Source organism: Notechis scutatus, chromosome 1 (assembly GCF_049901735.1).
Source record: "Notechis scutatus isolate UNSWTSFEM ecotype Mainland chromosome 1, rNotScu1.2, whole genome shotgun sequence".
Taxonomy (NCBI): domain Eukaryota; kingdom Metazoa; phylum Chordata; class Lepidosauria; order Squamata; family Elapidae; genus Notechis; species Notechis scutatus.
In genome coordinates, this window is record NC_142009.1 from 168,809,109 (window position 1) to 168,834,353 (window position 25,245).

Here is a 25,245-nt window from a genome sequence, read left to right on the forward strand (position 1 = left end):
CCCTCTAGAGAAAGTCGCGCGCGTTTTCCGGGCGGTGTTTCCGGGCGGCCGGAAATTACCGAGCGCCTCGCGAAAATTGCCGACGGCACCGCCATTATTTTACTGGAGACAGCGTTAGAGGGGACTTCAGTTTTAAGGTCGAGGAGCCTCCCCCGGCCGCGGAGGTAACAAGGGAAAAAGGTGGCGGGTGGGTTGGTCGAGCGAGAAGGCAGTCCCTGAAGAAGGACTTCTTCCTGGCGCTGAAAAGGAGGAAGCGGGAGGGGCTTGGCGGGGACGCCCTTGACCGAGGTTGACCACCCCAAGTCCTCCGGGCTTGCTTTGTTTTCTTTTTGCCCCCCTCCTCCCTCTGCCAGTGGAGAACTCCATTCTTCCTCTCACCTGCGTGAGTCTCCTCCTTCATTGGTGTGTAAACGCCGTGGCCCCTTTAGGGAGTGTTCGGTGCAAACCGGGTCCCTAAGCGCGTTATGAAGTGTTATCATCAAGTGGCAAGGAGCGCTCAGGAACCAGAGGGTTAGAAAGGACGGAGCGGTCGCGGGGATTTACAAGTGCAGTTCAATCACAGGAGCTCCGTCTGATTCCGTGTTAATTCATTACGCGTGGTTAGTGCAAGACTATCAGTTTATCTTTAAAAAAAACATACATATTCCGCAATCTAGCTTTAAGGTTTCCATTGAAGCCCCCCCTCTCCCCCGAAATGTTACCGTACTGTTTTTTTAGCTATTTGAACCAGCTCGTGCGAGAGTCACCGTGCGATCTTGGTAGCGTTTGTGCGTATGTTTAATTAGATTTGGGTAACAACACGCTTAAATTTCCTTGTATTTTATAAAAGTTGTAAACAAAATCAATTACCGTAAATACTCAGTTCCACCCACTTGTTAAAAATCTGGATGCCTTCTCTTGACTTGAGCTCACAAATTCCTGATTCTTAAAATTTAGGAATTCATAGGGCATGGTTGTAGACGAAAAATATATCTCTGAATAGAAATTTGGATTTAAGATTTTTGGCTTAGTTTCAGAACAACTGACGATTTCAAAACATCAAATCTTCTCATCTATATAAAAGGTTGAGCTGCAGTCTATAAATTGATTGTAATCTAGAGGGCATTGCAATCTTAAAATCATTGTTTGGCTTGTAGTGTATTTTACCTACATATGCTCACACAATACCTTGTGTGAAAAGACTTAAAACGACTTGTGATGAGTGAAGTACAGTGGATGCTATAAGCTGTATAAAAAGATTACAGCTAACTATTCAACATTATTTGTGTACTGTATTTTCTCAGCCTGGACTTTATTCATCCAGATTTCTTGACATGCTTGGAAAGGGATATTTTATTTTAAAATAGGTTTATCAAAGAGATAACTTTGCTTTTGAATATCATAGTAGGGAACAGGCACTAAAGCAGCAGTAACCCACTGCCAAGAAAGCAACACAGATATGTGCATCAGGAGTTCAATCTGACTTGGGAGGTTTTCATTTTTATTTGCTTATTAATATGGAATTGAAAAAGAAAATGGGCAATTGTTTTCCATAAAAGTGAAGATACTGTACTCAGTTCTGCTAAGGAGTTTGAACTATTGCATTGTTTGTTGGTTCAAAAATTGCAGTGTACTTTCCTCATTAAAGCAGGTTAATAAATCTTTGTATGCATGCATACTTTTGGGAACTTTGCATTTTATTCTTCTTTAGAGTAAATAGAATAAGCAGTGGTAAAGACAGGCTTTTTATTCCTGTAATGATTTACCTCAAATATTACTCTGATGTTGCACCAGATACTCTCTGTTAAATGGTTTGTTTATAGATAATGAGCCACAATGGCGCAGTGATTAGAGTGCAGGCTACTTCTGCTGACTGCCAGCTGCCTGCAATTTGGCAGTTCAAATCTCACCAGGCTCAAGGTTGACTCAGCCTTCCATCCTTCTGAGGTGGGTAAAATGAGGACCCAGAATTGTTGGGGCCAATATGCTGACTCTGTAAACTGCTTAGAGAGGGCTGTAAAGCACTGTGAAGTGGTATATAAGTCTAAGTGCTATTGCTATAATACACCAGGGAGTTTCTGGGTTGTAAGAGCTTTGACAATAAATCATGGTATGATCTTTCTGTACATTATTGGATTGTCTTGGTGAGCATACTCATGGGATTCAGAGAGAAGACTGATTTATAAACTTGTGGCAAGTGTCAGAAATGACACACCATGTCCTATGAACTCTAGGTGACTGTTTTTCACAATTATGACTGTTGCGGTAACACGCTTGGCAGCTGACTCATTTATAATGGTTGCAGTCTTCCAGGGTCATGTGGTCACCTTTTTCGACCTTCTGACAAGCAAAGTCAATGGGGAAGCCAGGTTCACTTAACAAGTGTGTTACTAATTTATCAACTGCAGTGGTTTATTTAACAACTGTGCCAAGAAAGGTCATAAACTGAGAACTATCTGTATATATCCCCGTATCTGTTCCATGGTATTAAATTAAAATTACCATTATAAATCTGAATTAATCTTAGGTTCTCACAATTTAAAATTATAAAGCTATTGCTTGAACTTCCTCTTATAGGGCTTTGCTAAAAAAAAAATCAGCACTATGCTGCGACTCCCTGCTATCCATAAGACCCTTGTTGGTGTTACCCGGACTACTACAGGATGCGGTAAGTTGACTTTCTATTCCAGGGGTGTCAGACTCAATTTCGTTGAGGGCCACATCAGGGATGTGTTTGACCTCGGGGCTGGGGTGGGCATGGCCAGGGTGGGCATGGCCAGGTTGACATCACTTGTGTCAGGGGCATCTGTGTTGGCCCAAGCACTTTGCCAGTGAAAACAGACTCCTAAGTTCTGTTTTCAGCCACGACAGCCTCCTGCAGCCCTCTGCCAGCGAAAATGGAGCTCATGTCCCCCGGGCCCTGTTTTCAACTGTGACAGCCTCCTGCAGCCTTCTGCTAGCAGTGCTCTGCGGACCGGTCCTTCACTATTTCCAGAGCAGCTCTGTGGGCCAGATCTAAGCACCCTGCCAGCTGGATCCAGCCCCCGGTCTTGAGTTTGACACCTCTGTATGACGATTCTCCATGTTAATTTTCATTATTGAGTTTGCTAATGTCATATTTTTTCATGGGTTATATTATTGATAGAATCACTGATTCCAAAAAGTAATTGTTGCTTCCTTTCTTCAATTTGGCAACCCTCAGTTCACCACAGCACTCTAGTGTTAGGATTCAATTACAAATGTTGCTCCTTGAAGTGATGATGTACATTCTCAAAAGCCTGGCTTAGTGTACTTTGGTTTGTAGACATACATTCAATTTCTCAGTTTGGACATACTACTTGATTCATTCTTGATCTGGACATTCATGCTTATTTATTTGTTTAAGATGTTAGATCTAGTCCTTTGTCATATGAAATACTACCAGCTTATAGCTATTTTTGAAACATTAAGAATATTGAAACCAGCTGATATTGTTGCAATGGTTTTCAAGCTACTATTTTTCATAATTATAAGAGTAGTGATTTTATCCCTTTCATTTTGTATAAATTTTGTATAATAGGTTGATGAGAGGTCTGACTTGACATGTATTACTGAGAGTCTCTTGGAAATGTGCATATCTGGATTTTGAGTGTAGCATCAGCCAAGATCCCAGAGCAAGTGTGATGGAGTAGCTATGGTTATACAAGATACTCTGTTGGTGTTAGTCTCATGTAGACCAGCTATCCGTCTGTTGTGGCCTTAAGAATTTTTTTCCCCTTGTCACTTTGAGCTCATTAATCTTTATCAAGGTTGTCTGCCTTCTCTCTATAGATGGCTTTCAGGAGCATTGCTCAGAGGTAACCAGATGTGATAATGATAATACCCAGCTATACATCTCTGCCCTGGATCAACCAAGTGATAATGCTGGAGTGTATGGAAACTATAGGATCTCAATGTCTTGAAGCTATAAAGCCTGGGTGGAGAGAAACATGTTTTAATTCAACCCTAGAAAGACTGAGTAGCTCTAGGTTTTAGGGTCCCCTGGATCTAGTGATTTTCCAGCTTTAATTTTGGAACAGTGGCATGTCCAGGAGGTTTTTGCAGTTACAAATTGTGTGCCAATATTTTCTAAATCAGGAGACAGTGCTTACAATCACTTATAACTTGGTCGCTTCCTGAGAACATTACTGTAACACACAATACACAGGAATGACTTTGAAAATCATCTGGAAATTTAATTGGTCTAGAATGTGGCAGCACAGGCAATTATGAGTATATCTCATTATGCCCATGTCACATATTTGTGAACTGCACTGGGTCTCAATTTGCTTCTGGGTGAGTTAAGAGTACTGATTATTACCTATAAAGCCCAGGTAGGTGTGGGACAAGATACCTGAGATATTTTACAACCATCATCTCTACTCATCCCATTAAATCAGGCAGGAGGGGCATACTCTGGGTCCCATCAATCAGGGACTGTTGTCTAGTGAAGCTCCCAAAGTAGGCGTTTTCTATTATAGTATCTGCCCTCTGGTGTACTATTCTCCTAACACTGAGATCTAACTGGCACTAATTGTGCTAATATTTCAGAGTTTTAAAGCTATTGTGACTTTAAAAAATGGTTAGTCACTTAGAGTTACTGCTTTTGAAATGGATGGCCACATAAATGTATTGAAATAAAATAAATACTACATAATAATATTTGAAAAAAGAAATTGATTATGACTTATTGCATTAAATAATTATCTAATTCTGTTTTATTCAAGCGCGTACCACTTCTACAGCAGCTAGCAACCTGATAGAAGTTTTTGTTGATGGTCATTCTGTTTTGGTGCCTCCAGGAACCACAGTACTTCAGGTAGAAAAAATTTATGCCGTGCCTAACCCCATGTAAATATTTGTGTTGTTTTATTTTCCATTCTTTTAAATGTTGCACACACAACCCGTACCAAGATTTGTGACACCAAACTTTGGTGTATTACAGTTCACCTCTTCAGGTGAATGAAATAGTTTTTAAGAAAATGTTTGATGTACATAGTCAGGAAAGTCTACAATGTTTTTTTTACCTTGGAGTAGTTCTGGCAGCCTCAGATTGTTAGTTCATTCTGTTCATGCTTGTGCAGCATCCATGGTACACTATAGTGGGCAACTTTGTAAGGAGATAATTACTTATAGATCATGTTTTACAACGGTTGAGCATAATAAATACTTTTGAATTGCTCAATTGATTAACACATGTAACATGATAAGAACCTTTTGTCTCTGTGAAATAGATTTTTAATTATTTAATTACAATTATTTATATTATAATGTTATTTATTACAATTACATATTTTAGGATGACAGTCCTTCCAAAACTGTTTACAAGCAATTGAAACAATTTAAAAGAAGTGCAATATATTTTCTTTAAAAGCAAACTGATAGGAACTTCAATACGGATTGCTTCCGTCTTGCTGTTTGATAGGCTGAGAAAAGTTCTGAGGACCTGCCTTCTTGACACTTGTCCCCAGTTTTGGCGAAGTTGAAGTGGTAGGTTACACCATTCATTGTTCAATTCATCATTGCTATTTCAGTTCTTGACCAGGATGAGACCCAGAGCCAGACGGTCATCTGGGTGGGCTGGATGCTCATCACAGCACCCAAAGAATGGAAGTGTCAGGTAAGAACCAATGCCCCTTCTCCAATGTGCTGTTCTGAGCATCCAGGCCAGGGATATAGCCAAGCTGGCGTGTCCTACAGAAGGGTCTCCGTCTGGTTTGGAGTCTCCGTCACCGTATGAATTCTCTGCAGGACAAGCCTGCCAAAGGCAGCCTCTGCCGAGGCAAAAGCATCCAGTCTGTAATGCCTTATAAAGGGCGACGGTGATGACCACGTCACTGTTCTACAAATTTCTTCTTTGGAGGCTTGTGTAGCCCAAGCTGCTGATGTGTCCAGACTCGTGATGGAGCATGCCGTGATTCCTCTGGGCACCAGTAAGGTCTGCAGTTCATACGTCTTTGCAATTGTTGCCCGAATCCATCTACCCACCGTCAACGCTGTGACTATTTTCCCCAGTGTGGATGGTTGGAACGAGACAAAGAGGGCCTCCATCTTCCTGTTGGGAGCAGTTCTGTTGATATAAATACGGAGGGTCCTTTGTAAGTCTAAGGAGTGCCATTGTCTCTCTAAGGTGTCAGCCGGCCTTGGGCAGAAGTTAGGGAGAAGTAACTCCTGCGCACGATGGGAGGAGGAATTGACTTTGGGGATGAAAGCCGAGTCTAAATGGAGAACCACCCTGTCAGTATAGATTCTCTCTTATTGACAGGGCAGCCAGCTCCGATATCCTCCTTGCCGAGGTTATTGCCACCTTGTAGGAGGTGGAGGCTGGTAGTTCTCAAGGGTTCAAACGGTGTTTTGTAAGTGCCTTGAGAACCTTGTTTAGGTCCCAGGTGGGGTATTGATGGACCACTGGAGGTTTTAAAATAGTGGCCCCTTGGAGGAAACTGCGTACTTTCGGATGATGTGTGGGACACTCTAGATCAGGGGTCTCCAACCTTGGCAACTTTAAGACTTGTGGACTTCAATTCCCAGAATTCCTCAGCCAGCTTTGCTTTGCTGGCTGAGGAATTCTGGGAGTTGAAGTCCACAAGTCTTAAAGTTGCTAAGGTTGAAGACCCCTGATCTAGATCCCTACAGGAGAGGACTGAAGCTAGGGCCGCCACCTGCCTATGAAGCATATTCGGAGACAGCCCCTTGTCCAACCCTTCCTGGAGAAAGTCCAGTATGTTTGCCACTGATGTGAGGTGGGGTCTATTTTAGTCCTGTCACACCACTTGCAGAAGTTCTTCCAAATTGCATTATAGATGCGGTTTGTGGACGGATGTTTAGCAGCCTGGATAGTATTGTTGGAGAATTCCTCACCTTTTAGAAGCCTCCAGTCAGGTGCCTGATGGCCAGGTGGAGCCACTGCGGCTCCGGATGTTGTATGGGGCCCTGGCTGAGGAAGACCCTGTCCGACGGAATTCTCCAGGGATTGGAAATCGAGAAGTTGACGAGGTTCACAAACCATGAGCATCTCTGCCACTACGGAGTCAGAAGCAGAATTTCTGCCTTCTCCTCTAACAACTTCCTGATTACCTTGGGTATTAGAGAAAGGGAAGGCATAGAGGAGACCCCAGGGCCAAAGACAGCCGGGAACCTCAAATAGAATCTCGGCAGTTATTTAACAGCGAGGCAAAGAGGTCGAGGATCGGCTGGCCGAACTGATCTGACATCTCCTGAAAGAGGCTTGGGTGCAGGCGCCACTCGGAATGGTCAACAGTGGCCCTGCTCAACCAATCTGCTTGGACATTGGTCTGTCCTGAAATATGCTTCGCCTTGATGGAGTGAAAATGCCTCTCTGCCCAACGGCAAAGCCATTCTGCCTCCGTTATGAGGGATTTGGAATGTATTCCCCCTGCCGATTTATGTGGGCCTTGGTAGCCACATTGTCCATCCGGAGGAGGACATTTTGTCCCCGGATCTTGTTCTGGAACTTGCGGAGGGCCAGATGTGCTACCCTGAGTTCTAGTCAATTGATGATGTGTGTTAGGTCCGCCCGTGACCAGTAACCCTGTGCTACCAAGGACTGATGAGTCCCCCAGCTGAAAAGGCTGATGTTGGTGGTAATTGTCAATCGCCGGTGCTCTCTGAAAAGGAAGCCTCTGGTGATGTTCCTAGAAATCCACCAGTGGAGCGATTGAAGAACCTTCAGCGGGACTAAGACCTTAGCATTGGAATTGCTCCTGCCAGATCTCTGATGTGGGAGCAAAAACCATTGCAAAGTCCTGGCGTGGAGGCGAGCCCAAGGGACTATTGCAATTCAGGAAATCATTTTGCCCAGAAGCTGTGATAACTGGGTCAGGGGCACTCATTTGAGAGTCCGAATTCGATTTGACAAGTCCCTGATACTGACCTGGTGCTCTGGCGAGAGGAAAACCTCACCTGTCACCGTGTCAATTATGGCACCCAGGTGCAGTAGATGAGTGGTCGGTGTCAGGTGGCTTTTGCCCAGATTGACTGAGAAGCCATGGTCCCGAAGGACCTGGAGTGTGGTTCGCGGATCTATCTCTGCCTGCTGGTGAGACGAGGATTGTATCAAAATGTCATCTAAGTAACATTACAGACAACTGGCCTGCTCCTGAGATACGTCGCTAAGGCTGCCAGGACCTTTGTAAACTTCAACAGGGGTCTCGGCCTTTTTCCATTCAGGAATCTTTCCTGGTAAAAATAATGTACCTCCGAGTAAATTTCAGTTCAGGTATTTCATCATTATATTAGAACTTGTTATCTCTTTGCTCGAGGATCACCAGCTTCAGATTGCTGATGAAATGTATTGGAGAAGTGAAAATGTTGTCCCACTATTTCTTTCAAATAGTATCATTTACTTTTGTTCTGTTGATATTCAGTTTATGACACACCCAGCTGAAATCCTTTGTTATAGAACATGTTTATAAATTATTTTGTTTTGCACTTGTGTTGGAAGCACCAAGGCCAGGTTATATGATAGAAGCTGAAAACAAAATTACTTGTAGCAATCAGCTCATTTCAAGTACAGGTTGTGCTTATGTAACAATTAGTAAGTTATTTTGCATTGTCCATAGAACTATCTTGTTTCAAGTTAGTGTAGGATGAAAGTTACTGATTCAGTTGAAATTAATGTTCTTTTATAGTGATCCATTTTATTAAAATAGATTAAAATTAAAACTTCAAGCTGAGGTTGGTTCTTGATGTCATGGATATCCCGCATTTATTTCATTTTTTGTTGTTGTTAATAGCACAATATGGAAATGGTATTTTGCCAACAGTACAGAAGAGTTGCCTTTTTCAGGACATTTCCCAACTTTCCAATGAGATATTGTAGTCCCTACCTGCTTAACTTCCAACATTGACAGTTCTTGCCTTTTTCTCTTAAGTGGTCTCTGTCTTTCAAATATTCCATAACTTTAAAAGATTTTAGATAAGCTTGTATTCTACACCTTTCACATCTTACGTTTCTTACTAGGAGAAAACTAAAATTATTTTTAAATGAAAACTAAGTACATAATATCAAGGAAATACCTTTTTTCTTTCTCTAAATTGTTCCATTTTCAGGAAATAACTATACCTAGGCAAATGTTAAGTGTTATTTTACTGTAATTACCTTGAAAAACTATAGGCTTTTAAAAGAAAGATGTGGGGCTCCTAACATCCTAACAGATGGTACTATAAATCTGGAATTGGTTGTTTTTATTTACTTATTTCCTCTTAGCATCGTTTAGGAGTATCTCTGCATAAGTGATTAATCTGTATTAATCTACTGGGAAAAATTACTCGATACTGCACAATTATTTTTGTGCTACCCTCTGGTCTTTCAATAAACTTATGTTAATTGGATAGATAATTTAGTACAAAGTAAATATGCTTGTTTATAATAACTTTAGATCATCAGCCAATATTTCCCAAGCATATTTCAAAGAGGTTTTTATTTAAGCCATTTGATTATTCCAAACCACTGTGTAGCTTTAATATTAATGAAACATAATATATGGTATAATTATTGGAAGGCACATAGGAAAGAATATCTATTGCTTTAAAGCTTGGTCCTTGTGATTCAAACAATAGTTTGATGTTGCTGGATTTACACATTGTGCTAACATAAGTGAGTTCTTGGTTCTGTTTTACCATGTTGGGTGATTTATAAATTATGATTTATGATTTAATGTGCATGTGAATTGGCACATCATTTAAACTGTAACTTGTATGAGAGAATAAAATTAATTTTATAGTGAAAAATGTTTTGTAATTTTTAAACTGATAGGCATATTATGCAAAAATGTATTTCTCAATATAGAGTAAAAAAGGTTGGTAAATTAACTTTGACTTCAATATTTTTCATGTATATATCTATGAATGGAAGTAGTAATGACTCTTTTCTGCATATATTTTGAGGTTTTTGAGATTCAAAAATAAATCTATTGCATTAAACATTCAATTAACATATGAGCTGAGTTGCTATTGCATTTTATTTTTAACATATTAGTTTCTCTTTTTTTGTCCCATATAATATTCTTCCTCTAAACTTCTTGCAAATTTTATTTTTAATCGTTCTTCATCTTTAGTTTTTATTTTTGTTTTGTCACTTCTACAAATAAGCACAATTGCTTTAATATAGCAATAGAGATAAAGCAGTTTCTTCCATGGCTGATACAGTGCTATCCACAGTTACATCTCTTCTCTGAACTTAGGTGAGAATAGAGGGAAGAGAGCAAAAAAAAAAAAAAACCTCTCCTTTGAGTCAAGCCAAGCAATCTGGTGACCTAATCTATACAGTCGTGTAGTTTTCTTCACAATAATGCCAAGCAGCAAACTTATTTAATTGTAACCAAACACACACACACACACACACTGGTTGAGCATTTATTTTATAGTCTGACATTTTGAATGAACTTAGGTGTTAACACAATGCTATCATCTTCAACACATTTTTGTTTCTGTGTATTGTATAGAACTTTTAGTACTGAAAAAACAATGTGATAGAAAAGACAGTCAAGAAAATTCTAGTAGCTTCCCTGACACCCTGTGTGTGTGTGTGTGGGGAGAGAGAGAGAGAGAGAGAGAGAGAGAGAGAGAGAGAAATAAATCACATCTGCCAATTCTTCAGATGGTATTGGCTTTTATATTCATTGATTCTTCTCAAGAACCTAGGTTGTAATGTGTCAGTGTAGTATATGTGCAGTTGACAAAAGGTGATGGAAAGTTTGTTAAAATGAAGATTTTTAAAGCGGGACCATCATGGTCAGTTTTGCTGTAATAGTTCAACTTAAGTTTTCCAATCTTGATACTTTGTGATCTTCTCCTATTGTTTGATTCTATTCTACCATCTCCTGGTATTGCTACATGAATTATCCACTCTTTCTTTTCAACCACAATTAAACTGTAGGATATGAGCTGAGACTTTATTAGTTTATATACAGAAGTCTCACTGTATTTTAACTTGCTCATTTTCAACTGCTTTTTCAACTCAGTATTTCCCAATTTTTCATTATTGGCACATGATAATTTTGACAGATGTTCCAGTGAATCATTTGACAATTGTGTTATGTTATTGTTTGTAATTAGTTTGCTGTAATCTTACACAAGTTAAGTATATGATGTACTATTTCTTCTGTCTTTTTGCATAATCTTCACTTTGCATTTGACAATTATTTGATATTATAAACTTCTAGTATGAGAACAGCAGTTTAAAAGCCTACTCTGGTCTGGAAGGTACATTCTAAAGTTTAGAGTGTCTGCTGAAACTTTTTCTGTTATTTTGATAGAAGATTGATTATATTATTGCAAGCCAACTGAAAAAATGAAAGCTAAGAAAAAAAACTACATTTAGGAATGTTGTTTTTTGTAGAAAAACATACAAATATAACGTACACCTTGACATTCTCTCATTTTGTTTCATCTCTAGGCCTGTGAAAAGGTTGGAATGCAAATTCCTCGCTTTTGCTATCATGACAGACTGTCTGTGGCTGGAAATTGCAGGATGTGTCTTGTGGAGATAGAGAAAGCCCCCAAGGTATTTATATAAATATATGTATATTTTCTTGAAATTGATGTGTTCAAAAGTTTGAGGTATAGAATTTTTGATATATCTGTCACTAGCAATTGCTTTCTGGTATTATGTTAAACGTTGAGTTTTTCTGGAATGTATTCACAAAAAATTAATCCTACTTTTGCTTAAATTATTTCAAAAGTTGTAATGGGTCTTTAATTTATTATTATGATTGAGAAAACCTAGTTCCCATGTAAAGAATGATTCTCAATAGGATTACAAGGTATGCAGAATACCAAAATTTTTCATGTAATTGTATGATTAGAATTAACAGCTAGTAGCAAAGCTTTGAATTCCCTCTTTCCTTACTTGCAGATAGGGTGTTGTATGTTCCCCTGGCATTACTTCTTACTGACCAAAATCAGATGATTTTAGAAAGGCGATAACACAAAAAAGCCATTGCTATCACTGCTTTTGTTGTTCCTGCTTTTCCTGCATTTTGCCTTTTGATGTGACAGTTTGGTTAATTGTATAACCACTGATAGACCTGGCTTCATATCTTTGACTTTAATATTTGATAATATTTAATAAAGTCCTTCCTACTTTATTCTGGTATTCTTTCTTCAACTAAAATTATTTTTCTTGCTGCATTTTTTATTTTTTTGGTCAGAAAGGAAATATACCAGATTCCTTCAATATTTTGGTTACTATTTTTAAAGCTCTTGAGGCTTTACAAAATTTTTTTGAAGAGTGGGTGACCAGAATGTTCAACAATATTAAAATCTGGTAGTGGAGTTATACAGAATATTGGCCGAAAAGCACAGTATGTTAAATTATTACATTGTGTAAGCATATACAGTATGTTCACAGATACATTAGTGAAATAACCTTGTAATGGTTGCAGCCGGTTGCTTCTTGTGCCATGCCAGTCATGAAGGGTTGGAACATTCTGACAAATTCTGAGAAGTCCAGGAAAGCAAGGTAAGCTACCTCTTACTGCAAGTTCTTCTCTGCTTGCTTACATGGAAGGGCTGTCCTTGTATATTCTTAATATATTAGAATAATTTCAGAGAATTGGATTTTTCCCATTTTTTTCATTCTCCATTAAAAAAGGAAATTCAATTTTTAAGAGGAAGGCAATATACTGTTGTTAGCAATAGTAAATACATTGAATTGTGTTTCGTATAATTTTCCAGTGTTTTAGTATTAACTATCATATTGAAATTATTTTTGTTTTTAAACATGGATCTACAACAGAGAAGGTGTAATGGAGTTCTTGTTGGCTAACCATCCATTGGACTGTCCCATTTGTGATCAAGGAGGGGAATGCGACCTTCAGGTATTATTCCCTAGGATATTTTCAAAATACTATTTGAAGAAAACTGTTTTTCAGCCACATGAGTTGGTTTGCTTTTGTTATTTCTCTTTAGGATCAGTCAATGATGTTTGGCAGCGATAGAAGCAGATTTCTGGAAAGCAAGCGTGCAGTTGAAGACAAGAATATTGGTCCTCTTGTAAAAACTATCATGACCCGGTGTATACAATGTACTCGCTGCATTAGGTAACTGCTGTGTGCACTAACAGATTATAATATGTTTTCTGATTTAGGGGAAACCTAATCAGTATGCAATAACATTATAACAGTGTTTTACCAGGCACAGACATTCAAATGCATAAGTAGACTTGTTTTCAGGAAAGTCGGATCTGACTAAGAAGATAATATTCATCATTTGTTCAGATGAATAGTGAGGTTTCTGATCCTTTTTTATATTCAGTTATGATTATGATTCTTATTAGAACCATTGGCCGACAATGATATAACATTAAGTGCAAGTAGCACTTGAAAAGTTTATTGACTCATATGTCCTTATAACATATTGCATTGTTACCTAGGACTATTGATTGTATGGTTATTAATCAAATGCCAATTGTACAGAAAAAAAAGAGTTGTATATAGCAGGCCCTGGACTAGGAACAGCTCTGAAAGTTAAGGGATTTTTTTTAATGTGTAAGTTTAAACATCATGACTTTCTAACCCTTAATTCCTCCCCAAATAAGAAAGAAGATGCTTCCGTGTTTAGGGAAATTCAGGATTTTAAAAGGATGCTAGGCTTAAAAATACACATTGTATTTTTAAAACATGCCAAAATGCAAATGTTTTTTAAAAGTTTAGCTCTGCTCATTTTCAGGGAAGGCTGCAGCACTAGTAGCTGTGAATAGAATGCTGAAAAGAGGTTTGCAGACTGCTACTACAGCCAAAGGCTTTGGAAGCAGTTTTAGGGCATCTGCAGAGGTTGCTACCAGGACAGTAATTTTTACTATGGCAAAAGAGAAATGATTAAATACGTAAACTGTTAAATCATATTAATGCTATTCAATGAATATACTTTAATTTTTTACACACATACATATTTTGCAGCTTGTCTCCTAGCTAAAAAAACATCTTATGTGATGATAATAAAATACAGAAGTCCCATTTAGCAATTGCTTAGATTAGTGATGGTTCGCAGTTACCACAATGATGAAAATAACTTTGTGACCAATCCTCACATTTATGATCTTCACAGTGAAATGCAGTGTTGAAACCAAACACTCATCTGGAACTTCCCATCTATACTTCAGATAAGCTCCATTTTGACAAAACAACACTTAAAGTAATTGAAGTGTTACGTGTTTGTCAAAATAAAATTTGAAGAACTTCAAATGTCGTAGCCATAGAAAACAATGAGAAAATTGTTTCATTGTACAAAAAAAGTATGTTTTCTATTTTACATCTCAGATTCTAAGAATAGATTCACGTTGAATAGTGTGCAGAAAATTTGACAGAAGAGGAAGAATCCCATTATTGAAGTTTTCCTTCATTTCCTTCACAAGCTTTGATCTTCATTTACATATGAAGAGCCTGACTGATAATCTGCTTCTGCATAGTAGACTTGCTATAAAGTCTGGAGAGTTCCTACTTGTGTGGACTTCAGCCTCTGCACAACTAGCACTATGAACTAGGCCTAGAAACCTAGCATTATCAATACAGCTAGTATAGAAATGATGTTATGTGGGTTGCTTAGTTTTTGGAAAGCAGTTAAATTCATACATTTCATACTAATTGAAGCTTCTGAACAAAGAGCACATTATAGTGGCTCTGATTGGATGTAAGCAGAGTATGAATGTATGTAGAAATGTGAACTTTTTCTAGCTATCCAATCAGTTGGTACTGATGTGTGGTAACCTTCTGTGCCTTATATGTTTATGCTTGTCTTTACCAGATTTGCAAGTGAAATTGCAGGAGTTGATGATTTGGGAACCACAGGAAGAGGAAATGAGATGCAAGTTGGCACTTATATTGAAAAAATGTTTATGTCTGAATTATCAGGCAACGTGATTGATATTTGTCCAGTGGGTGCCCTTACATCCAAGCCTTATGCTTTTACTGCTCGACCTTGGGAAACAAGGCATGTATCTTTGCTGATATTTGAAAGATTATATTACATTTTATAGTGTCTGTCTTTTATTAAATGCTGGATAACCTGTAACCTCTTTGAATATTGCAAAAATCCCAATAAAAATTAGCTAATACAGAACAATTTCTTATGGAGTAGGGATTATATTGGGAGGTTTTTTTAAAAACAGAGAAAAGCAACATCGGTTAAATTGGAAGAATTTATATAATATTAGTTCTTTGAGAACAATATCTGGTATGTGATGACATTAATACCGTGTTTCTCACATAATAAGGCCGGGCCTTATTTTTTGACCCCGAAAAAGCGGCTGGGGCGTCTTTTCGGGGTGACTTAATTTCCCCCCTTGCATCCTCGGGTGGGCGGGCGGCGACAGCTTGGATGTTCGGGAGACCTTCCGCCACCGTTAATTTCCCTTCTCCCTTGCTGCCGTAGCGTTACAGCAACGCCGCTGCGTTTGGCGCAGCCACGTGCAGCCAGTCAGGGCTCCTCCCTGCAACCGGAGCCCTGAGGAGACACTTGCTCAGGCGCTCCTGTGGCGCCTTCCCTTTGCCTTCGAGGTAAAGTGAATTATTTTAAAACCTCCGCTCATCCTATCAGGGCCGTGCGAGCTGAGCAGAGCCGGGAAAGCGAGCCGCGGGTGTTTCCTGGTTCTGCCCAGCCCGTACGGCTCTGCCGCCCCTGGCGGGATGAGCGGAGGTTTTTAAAATAATTCACTTTACCTTCTAAGGCAAGGGAAGCGCACAGGAGCGCCTAAGCAAGTATACCAACAACAAAGGCAAATCCTCAAGGTGGGCTGGAGGGAGGTGGCTACGTGCCCCCGGGCTGCTTCAATGTAAGGTCCTGACTTGCAGCATCCTGCCGTTGCCGCCGCGTCCTTTCGCCGCCGCCTCCTCCCTCTCCGACTGCAAAACTGCGTGTGCTTCGCCAAACGCTCCGAGCGAGGCGAGCTTTTCATACATAGAGAGAGAGGAAAGACGCCGGCGTGCTCCGAGAGGCTGGCTCTTTTCTCTAGCGGGGCTGACAGGAAGTGCCTCCAGGGCCGTGGCAGGCAAGCCGCGGGTGTTTCCTGGTTCTCCCCAGCGCGCGCGGCTCTGCCACGGCCCTGGCGGGATGAGCGGAGGGCCGGCGGGGAGGCACTCGTTGCCTTGGTGACATTTGGGTGCCTCCGCCGCCTCCTCGCCCATCGCAGGTGGCGGCGGCAAGCGGCGGCGCTCGCTGAGGGAAAAGAAGACAGCGCAGCCACCTTGCTTGCTTTCCCACCTGCCCGCCCCAGATGGCCTCAGGAGCTGCCGACCCCTTTTCTCTAGCCGATTCTGACTGAATCTCTATCCCGCTCCTTTATCCTCACGACAGGGTCGGCAGTGACGCTCTCTGGTGCGGCCACCTCAGCTTGCCAGCCTTGCCCCGCTATGAGACGATACTGTGACAGCCGCTGCTGCCGCACTCCCTTCTCTTTCCTCGCCTCTCCTCCCTTCGCCGGCAGGAGTGTGCGCGCCTGCTGCCACTGCCGCCGCTCCTGAGGCCATCTGGGGCGGGCAGGTGGGAAAGCAAGCAAGGTGGCTGCGCTGTCTTCTTTTCCCTCAGCGAAGCGCCGCCGCTTGCCGCCGCCACCGCCACCTGCGATGGGCGAGGAGGCGGCGGAGGCACCCGAAATGTCACCAAGGCAATGAGTGCCTCCCGCCGGGCCCTCCGCTCATCCCGCCAGGGCCATGGCAGAGCCGCGCGCTGGGGGAGAACCAGGAAACACCCGCGCTTGCCTGCCACGGCCCTGGAGGCACTTCCTGTCAGCCCCGGCTAGAGAAAAGAGCCAGCCTCTCGAGCACGCCGGCGTCTTTCCCTCTCTCTCTATGTATGAAAGAGCTCGCTTCGCTCGGAGCTTTGGCGAAGCACACGAGTTTTGCAGTCGGAGAGGGAGAACGCGGCGGCAACGGCAGGATGCTGCAAGTCAGGACCTTGCATTGAAGCAGCCCGGCGGGCACGTAGCCACCTCCCTCCAGCCCACCTTGAGGATTTGCCTTTTGTTGTTGGTATACTTGGCTTCAGGCGCTCCTGTGGCCGCCTTCCCTTGCCTTCGAAGGCAAAGTGAATTATTTAAAAACCTCCGCTCATCCCGCCAGGGCCGCGGCAGAGCCGTACGGGCTGGGCAGAACCAGGAAACACCCGCGGCTCGCTTTCCCGGCTCTGCTCAGCTCGCACGGCCCTGATAGGATGAGCGGAGGTTTTAAAATAATTCACTTTACCATCGAAGGCAAAGGGAAGGCGGCCACAGGAGCGCCTGAAGCAAATGTCTCCTCAGGGCTCCGGTTGCAGGGAGGAGCCCTGACTGGCTGCACGTGGCTGCGCCAAACGCAGCGGCGTTGCTGTAACGCTACGGCAGCAAGGGAGAAGGGAAATTAACGGTGGCGGAAGGTCTCCCGATATGAAGTGCTCCACCAACGCAGGCAGCACCATATCCGGGCATGCAACAAAGTACTTCCAAACGGCAAGCCCCCCGCCATTCCCCCCCCCCATTTCGCATGTTTAATATGGGCCTTAATTTGGGGGGAGGGGCTTAATTTGATTTTATGCCAATAAATCATGCTGGGGCTTCCTATTGGTGGAGGCCGTATTGTTGGAGAAACACGGTAATATTACTGTTATACTAGATGAGCCTTCTTGGAAGCAAAACATTCATCACTTATTATTTTCGTAGGATACAGCCCAGAAGAAAGAGAGGGGAGAAAGAAAGGAGAATTGAGACAGTAATGAAACAAAGGGTAGCCTTGTGCCTATGTCTTGAATAGTTCCCATTTCTGACTCTTAGTTTCTCGGGAAAAACAAGGGTAGGCATGGACAATATTGCTGATCCATGACCACGGTTGTTGCAAACATAGTAGCATATGATTTAAGATCTATTATTAAAAACTGATAATGCAATTACTCAACTAGTTTGTGTGCTTTCTTTTAGGAAGACAGAGTCTATTGATGTTCTTGATGCAGTAGGAAGTAATATTGTGATAAGCACACGAACTGGAGAAGTGATGAGAATTTTGCCAAGATTACATGAAGATATCAATGAGGAATGGATCTCTGATAAAACAAGGTATATTTTATAATTCACTATCATCTCATAAAATGTATATATTTTTATTTGTTATAGTATGTGCTAGAAGTTCGAATGGGTTTTAGAACTATTTCTTAAACGATACTTTCTGGGGTGCATGGAAATAGTATAAAAATTCTATAATCCAGATCATAAAGATGTTATTAATCAAAATAATGCATAGCTGTTTCATTGAAATTATTTGAAGTTGGCTGTGGTCAATAAGGTTGTTTGTAAAATGTTTAAAACAATTTTTAAGTTGAAAAAAATTAAGATTATCTTTTTGTGGTGCTTTATTACTTACTAGTTGGTTGGATACCCGTGCTTCGCTACGGAACTATGTGATTGGGCTTGATAAATTGACAGTTAAAGCTTGAACATTTATGAGTAGTTACAATGGGCCTTTCCTCTTCCCTTCTCCTTCCCTCAGGCTTGCTCCACAGAAGCCTCTCCTCTCCTATCCCCCTTCTCTCCCTCAGGCTGGCCCCATTGATTTCTCCTATCTCCTTCTCCCCCTCAGGCTTCCCCCACAGAAGCCTCTCCTATGTTATCCCCTTCTCTCTCTTTCAGGTGGGGAGGGGGTGTAGAATGTCTAACTCCTTAGCATCAGAGTGTTTTTCAGGTGGGGAGTCGGAGTAGAATGTCTGAACTCCCAGTCTGCAGGCTAGATGAGTCACGCACTGCCCACACCCACATCCAAGTGGCAGTTGGAACAGAGTTCTTTTCAGGTGGGAAGGGGGAGTAGAACATCTAACTCCTTAGCATCAGAGCATGTTAATAATAATAAGAAATACTAATGATCTGATGGTCAGCTCAAAAAATCTTTTCTTAGCGAGCATCTAGAAGCCAAGAAGAACATACGTGCCAAATTTCAAGTTTATAGGCTTTACGGTTCTGGAGGTTTCATGATGATGCATGAGCGGTATTTTCCTTTTATAGATGTGTGTGTGTGTGTGTGGATAGATAGATAGATAGATAGATAGATACCCTGTTTCTCCAACAATACGGCCTCCCCCAATAGGAAGTCCCACCATGTTTTATAGGCATGAAATGAAATTAAGCCCCTCCCCCCAAATTAAGGCCTATATTAAAACATGCGAAATGGGGGGGGAATGGTGGGGGGGCTTGCCGTTAGGAAATACTTTTGTTGCACACCCGGATATGGTGCTGCCTGCGTTGACCCCGATACGAAGTGCCCCACCAATGCCGAGGTCAACATCCAAGCCGTCGCCGCCAGCCCAAAGATGCAAGGGGGGGAGAATTAAGTCACCCCCGAAAAGTCGGCCTAGCCATTTTTTCGGGGCTCCAAAAAAAATAAGACCCGGCCTTATTATATGAGAAACACGGTAGATAGATAGATAGATAGATAGATAGATAGATAGATAGATAGATAGATAGATAGATAGATAGATAGATAGATACTGTTGGATAGATGCTGGCATTTTGACTATAGATGAATAAAAAGTGTAAGTGAAGATAACAAAATAGGAGAGATGGTAAAATTATTTGTTTAGAAAGGGAGTTCAATAACTATATATATTAGTGAATGGAAACCCTTTATGGATTTTTGCTGAAAAAAGAGGAAAATGAACTTGTGATTTATGGGTTTGAAAATTGAAAGGATAGTTTATGAAAAGAAGGAAATTATGATGTAAGATCAGAAAGAGGATAAAGTATAAAATATCTATAACAACTGTTTAGAAGATTGGAAGCTGCTTCTTTAGTACTTTTTGTTTTCCTTCCCTTCCCTTCCCCTTTTTACTTTATTACTTTTTATTCTGCTTTAATTCAAGCTTTGTACTGTTTTTAATTCTATTGAAAAACTTGAAAATATTTTAAAAGAAGAAAAACTATTTGTCATAATCCTGTTTGCTAAATTTGATCATTAATAGCTGCTTCCAATATTTTTCCCTAAACAAATGTGAAGCTGAGAGGCCTGTAATTTCCTAGTCCCCCTATGAGCCATTCTTAAAAATTGGAATTACATTGGCCATCTTCCAGCCCTCAACAGAGGCCAATCATAGAAGACATGTTGCATATTGTAGTTAGATGATCCCCAGCTTCAACTTTTAAATTTCTTAATAACCCTTGGGTAGATGCCATAAGGCCCTGGTAATTGATTGATGTTCAGGCTTTTAGCACTTCTTTATTCATCACTATTGAGCTCAGTTCAGCTGATCCCCTTCCTGAAAACAGGAGATCATGAAGGGATCTTGCCATATTTTTCTCCTATGAAAGCAGAAGCAAAGAATTATTTCAGATTCTCTGCCATTTCTTGATCTCCACTTAGCAAAAGATTCCTTTTTCATCCATGTGGCCAATAGCTTCCCTGGCTAGATTCCTGCTTCTGACATATTTGAAGAATCTTTTATTACCTGTATTCAGAATTTTGATAAAAATTCCTCATTATTATTATGTGGCCTCACTTTTTGTCTCTTTGCATTTCTTTTGTCAGAGTTTATGTTCCTTTTTATTTTCTTCATCGAGGCAAGTCTTCCACTTCCTAATTGAAAGCTTTCTTTACAATGCCAGTTAACTTTATAGGCCTCTACTTGGATTTTGGAGCCAGTTTTTTAAAAGTAAGCTTTATTTATTAATATAGATATAGACATGAGAATACATAGAAAAGTTCATTTTCCTCTTTTGAAAAGTACATAAACAGTACTCTGCTTGTTGTATAGGTAATCCTCAATTTATGACCACAATTGAACCCAAATTTTCCATTTCTTCCTTTCCCTCTTCCTTCTTTCTTGGTTAAATTCTGAGATTCATTAAAGATGGCTTCTTCCTCTCCTTCTTCTTCTTCTGCTGTCTTCATCTGTTGTAATGTTTGTTGATAGTTAGCAAGCGCCATTTCTAAGAAAAGGAAGGCTTCTTTCAGACCATCTTTACCATTTTTTTTGTTTGCTCATATTCTTTTCTCAGTTCCTCAACAGAAAAAGCCATTATAAATCTTTTCTTTTCCCCTTCTTTCTTCTTACAACAACCAAGATATTTCAAAAAAAAATAAAACAGTCCCAAAGTTATCAATCAGTCCAAGCCAAGGCAAAGTTCTCACTTTCTCTTCCTGGGGTAGTATCAAAACAGAAAAAAAGAAAGTCCAAATCTGTTTCTTAAAGTCTTATTGCAATATATTTCAGTCTTCAAATCCTTAAGGCATCTCCTCCAACAGTCTTAGCATACAAATATTTTTTTTTTAGTCCTCTCCCTTCTCACTTACCACTTAAAGCCAGTTTTTACCTAAAAAAAAAATAGGTTTCTTAATATCCACTTATTAAATCCGTAGAGAAGGAGAGTAAACTTTCCTTTCAGCACCACCAAATTGCCGCTTATTTTCTCTTCTAGAAGGTATCATTCAGAAAGCCATAATTTCCAGGAGTTTTGTTAAATATATCTTAGAGTCCCGGGAACCAAGAAAAACTTTCACTTTTCAAAAGCTTTCTCCACTTCCTCCTGCGCATTCTTACCCGGCTGCCAGCTTCTTTGTGGCGGCTATTGCAGACCGCCGCTGCACCGTCTTGGGAAAAGGGGGTTCTGCCGGCTGGGAAGGGGGTCTGCAGCACCCCCAAACCTCACTCCGGATCCCCCTTGTCTTCAGCCACCCCTACAGGGCAGCCTTAGCTCCAGACCCGTCCGGGTTGGAGCACCAAAAACGGCTAGCGCGGCAGGGATCGCACAGTATCGCAAATCCCTGCCGCTTGCGAAGCCGACAAACCGGAAGTTTCCAAATTTTCCATTTCTAAGCAAAACAGTTAAGTGAGGTTTCCCCCATTTTATAACCTTTCTAGTCACAGTTTCAAATGAATCACTGAAGTGCTTAAATTAGTAACACAATTGTTCAATGAATTTGGCTTCCACATTGATTTTGCTTGTCAGGTCGTAAAAAGTAATCACTTGATCTCAGGACGCTGAACCATGTCACTTGCGGTACATCCGATACATGCCAGTTGCTAAGCATCCAAAACTTGATTATGTGACTACGGAGATGCTGCAACGGTCATAAGTGTAAAAAATGTTTGTAAGTCACTTTTTCAGTGCCTTTTGTGACTTTGAACAGTCACTAAACAAATGCTTGTAAGTCGAGAAGTACCTGTATTGTTATGCATTAAACTCTTCGTTTAATCCCTTTTATTTAAAAAAAATATGTATTTAAAAACAGATATTACCTATGGATGAACAAAGTAATTACTGAAGTTATTCAATTATTACTATTGATAAAAGATATTAAGTATATTGTTTTTAATACAACATTTTATTGAATAAACATTAAAGACATTGAATACAGTACGACTTTCCTGGCAATTATTTTGCCATACATACTACAACATGAAACCACATGCTACAATTGATCTCCTATTTATCTTACATTACTAAGTTGGTGCTATTAACATATTGACATATTAATTTCTTTTTATATTCGTATTTACAGCATAACTTCCTTTCACATTCTTTTTCTATAATTATTTTATTCACTATATTTTGTTATCTTTAGTCTAAATGTTCCATCCTCCTTTCCTTGATTCCAACCACTTGTACATTTTGTTCCAGACTTCATAATATTCTGTCTCACCCTTATCTTAATCTCTAATGTTAGTCTGTCCATCTCTGCACAGACCAAATTTTTTTTTATTTCACTTTCGGGGGTGGGGGGGTGGGGGGGATTTCCAATCTTCCAAATTTGAGCATAAACCAATCTTGCAGCAGTTATAACATGTATCATTAAGCATATTGTTGATTTAATATATTTTTCTTCTACAATTCCCAATAGGAACACTTCTGGTCTAAACTTTATTTTTTGGCCAAGCATCTCTCCCAACCGTACCTTTATCTGCCACCAAAATTCTTGTGCTCTTGTACATGACCGCCACATGTGATAGTATGTCCCTAGCAATGTGTTACATTTCTAGCATTGTGGTGACACATTTTTACTCATTTTTGTCAATCTTATTGGGGGAAGGTGCCACCTATAGAACATTTTGTATAGGTTCTCTTTATATGAAGTAGCCAGGGTTAGCTTTCTATTTCTTTCCCATATCTTTTACCATTTATCCAATTCAATGTTGTAATCAAAATTTTTGGCCCATACTACCATTACTTCTTTCACTTGTTCCTCCTCCATTTTATATTCCAATAGGTATTTATATGTTATCTTGATTGCTTTTTCATCTATTCCTAGTAATATATTTATCTAATGTTGTCAATTCTTTCTCTATACCCCATTCATTTTTCTCCTTTTTGTAGCGTGATTGGATTTGTAAGTATACCCACCATTCCAGTTGTACCTCTTCTTCTTTTAATTCTTTTCTGGATTTTAGTTCCCCATTTTCATTTAGTGTATCTTTGTATGTAAAAACTTTCCCCAAATTAATGAAATTTGGGTGCGCTAACACTTCTAATGTAGAGAGCCATGCCGGTGTTTCTATATAGTTCTGTTTGATTTTTATCCATATCTTAAGCAGGGCTTGTCTTATATGATGCCTTTGGAAGTACTGGTGAGCTTTGTACCTTTCATCTCAGAAAAATGTATGCCATCCTAATTGTAAATCATGTCCTTCCAATGTTAATAACCTCCTATTTTTTAAATTTATCCACTCTTGCACCCAAGTGAGTATAGCAGCTTGGTAATACAGTTCCCAGTCAGGCAGGCCAAATCCCCCTCTTTCTTTGGCTTCTTGTAATAATTTTAATTTAATTCTCAGTTTCCTCCCTTGCCAAATAAATTTCAATATTGTCTTATTCAAATTTTCAAAATATTGTTCTCTAATTTTATAGGGTTATTTTGGAAAAAAAAGAGTATTTTTGGTAGCATGTTCATTGTTATTACTGCAATTATCCCTATAAAGGAAAGTTGCAGATTTTTCCATCTTTCTAAATCTGTCTTTGATTATTTAAATTAATATAGTTATCCTCTTTAACTGTTGTGCACCTTCCTGTTAGCTGTATTCCCAAGTATTTCACTTTCTTCACTATTTGAATGTTTATTTTCTCAACTGAATCCTTTTTCTGTATGTTGGACATGTTTTTAAGTATCATTTTGGTTTTGTCCTTATTTATTTTTAATCCAGGTACTTCCCCACATTCTTCCAGTACTTCCATAAGCCTTGTACCCAATTGTGATGGCTCCTCCATAATGAACACAAGATCGTCTGCAAACACTTGCAGTTTATAGACTTCCTTCTTGATGTTTAATCCTTTGATTTGGTTATCTTTTTGAATCATTCTTATTAGTACCTGTAGAGTTAACATAAACAGTAGTGGTGATAACAGGCACCCTTGTCTTGTACCTTTTTTGATTTGGAAGCTTTGTGTCATTTCTCCATTAACTATGACTCTGGCCTCTTATTTAGCATAGATCGCCCTGAATATATAAAATTGTCACTGAAGTCCATGTATTTTGACTGCCTTAACATAAGATTCCAATTAACATTATCGAATGCCTTTTGTGCATCTAAAAATAACAATGCAACTTGCTTGTCACTGTGAACTTTGTAGTATTCCAATATATCCATTATCATTCTCATATTATTTCGTATTTCTCTTTTGGACAAAAAGCCATTTTGGTCGATATGTATAAATTCGTTCAAAAACCTTTTTAAGTCATTTGGCAATTATTGCCATAAATATTTTATAATCCGAATTCAGTAGCGATATAGGCATATAGTTTTTAATTATTGTTAAGTCTGTATTTTCTTTGGGAATCAACACAATATTTGCTTCGGTCCAAGATGGTGGTATTTTTGTTTCTTTTAAAACTGCATTAAACAACTCCGGTAGTATTTGGCCTAGCGGATCTTGTAAATCTTTGTACAATTCTACTAGTAATCCATTGGGGCGTGGTGTTTTTTATTCTTCTGCTTTTTCAATGCCTCCGTTAGTTCTGACATTTTTATATCCGCGTTCAGGATACATTTTATTTCTTCTGAAATTTTTGGCAGATCCGCTTTCTTGAAGCATTGTAATATTTTTTCTTCTATATAGCACTCATTATCATCATATAGTTTCTTGTAGAAGTCTTGGATTATTTTCTTCTTCTCTTCACTTTGATGATACATGATTCCCTCATTCTGTAGTTTATTAATCCATCTTCTTTCTTTCTACTTTCTCAGTTTATATGATAGCCACCTCCCAGGTTTATTTGTGCTTTCGAAAAATTTTTGACTGTTCTGTTTTATTCGTTGTGTTAGGTCAGTGATGGCAAACCTTTT

The 25,245-nt window shown here is 39.8% G+C and overlaps 1 protein-coding gene across 1 annotated transcript in view; it reads left to right on the forward strand.

Annotated features, from left to right (window-relative positions):
* Window positions 1-11: 11 nt before the first annotated feature.
* NDUFS1 (NADH:ubiquinone oxidoreductase core subunit S1) overlaps window positions 12-25,245 on the forward strand; it is a 55,742-nt gene continuing 30,508 nt past the window's right edge. The window contains exons 1-9 of the mRNA XM_087949484.1: window positions 12-164; window positions 2,557-2,647; window positions 4,725-4,816; window positions 11,417-11,524; window positions 12,405-12,481; window positions 12,758-12,839; window positions 12,931-13,061; window positions 14,764-14,953; window positions 17,910-18,040. Of these exons, the coding sequence (XP_087805610.1) occupies window positions 2,584-2,647; window positions 4,725-4,816; window positions 11,417-11,524; window positions 12,405-12,481; window positions 12,758-12,839; window positions 12,931-13,061; window positions 14,764-14,953; window positions 17,910-18,040 (875 nt within the window). The 5' untranslated portion in view covers window positions 12-164; window positions 2,557-2,583. The remainder of the gene's footprint in view (window positions 165-2,556; window positions 2,648-4,724; window positions 4,817-11,416; window positions 11,525-12,404; window positions 12,482-12,757; window positions 12,840-12,930; window positions 13,062-14,763; window positions 14,954-17,909; window positions 18,041-25,245) is intronic.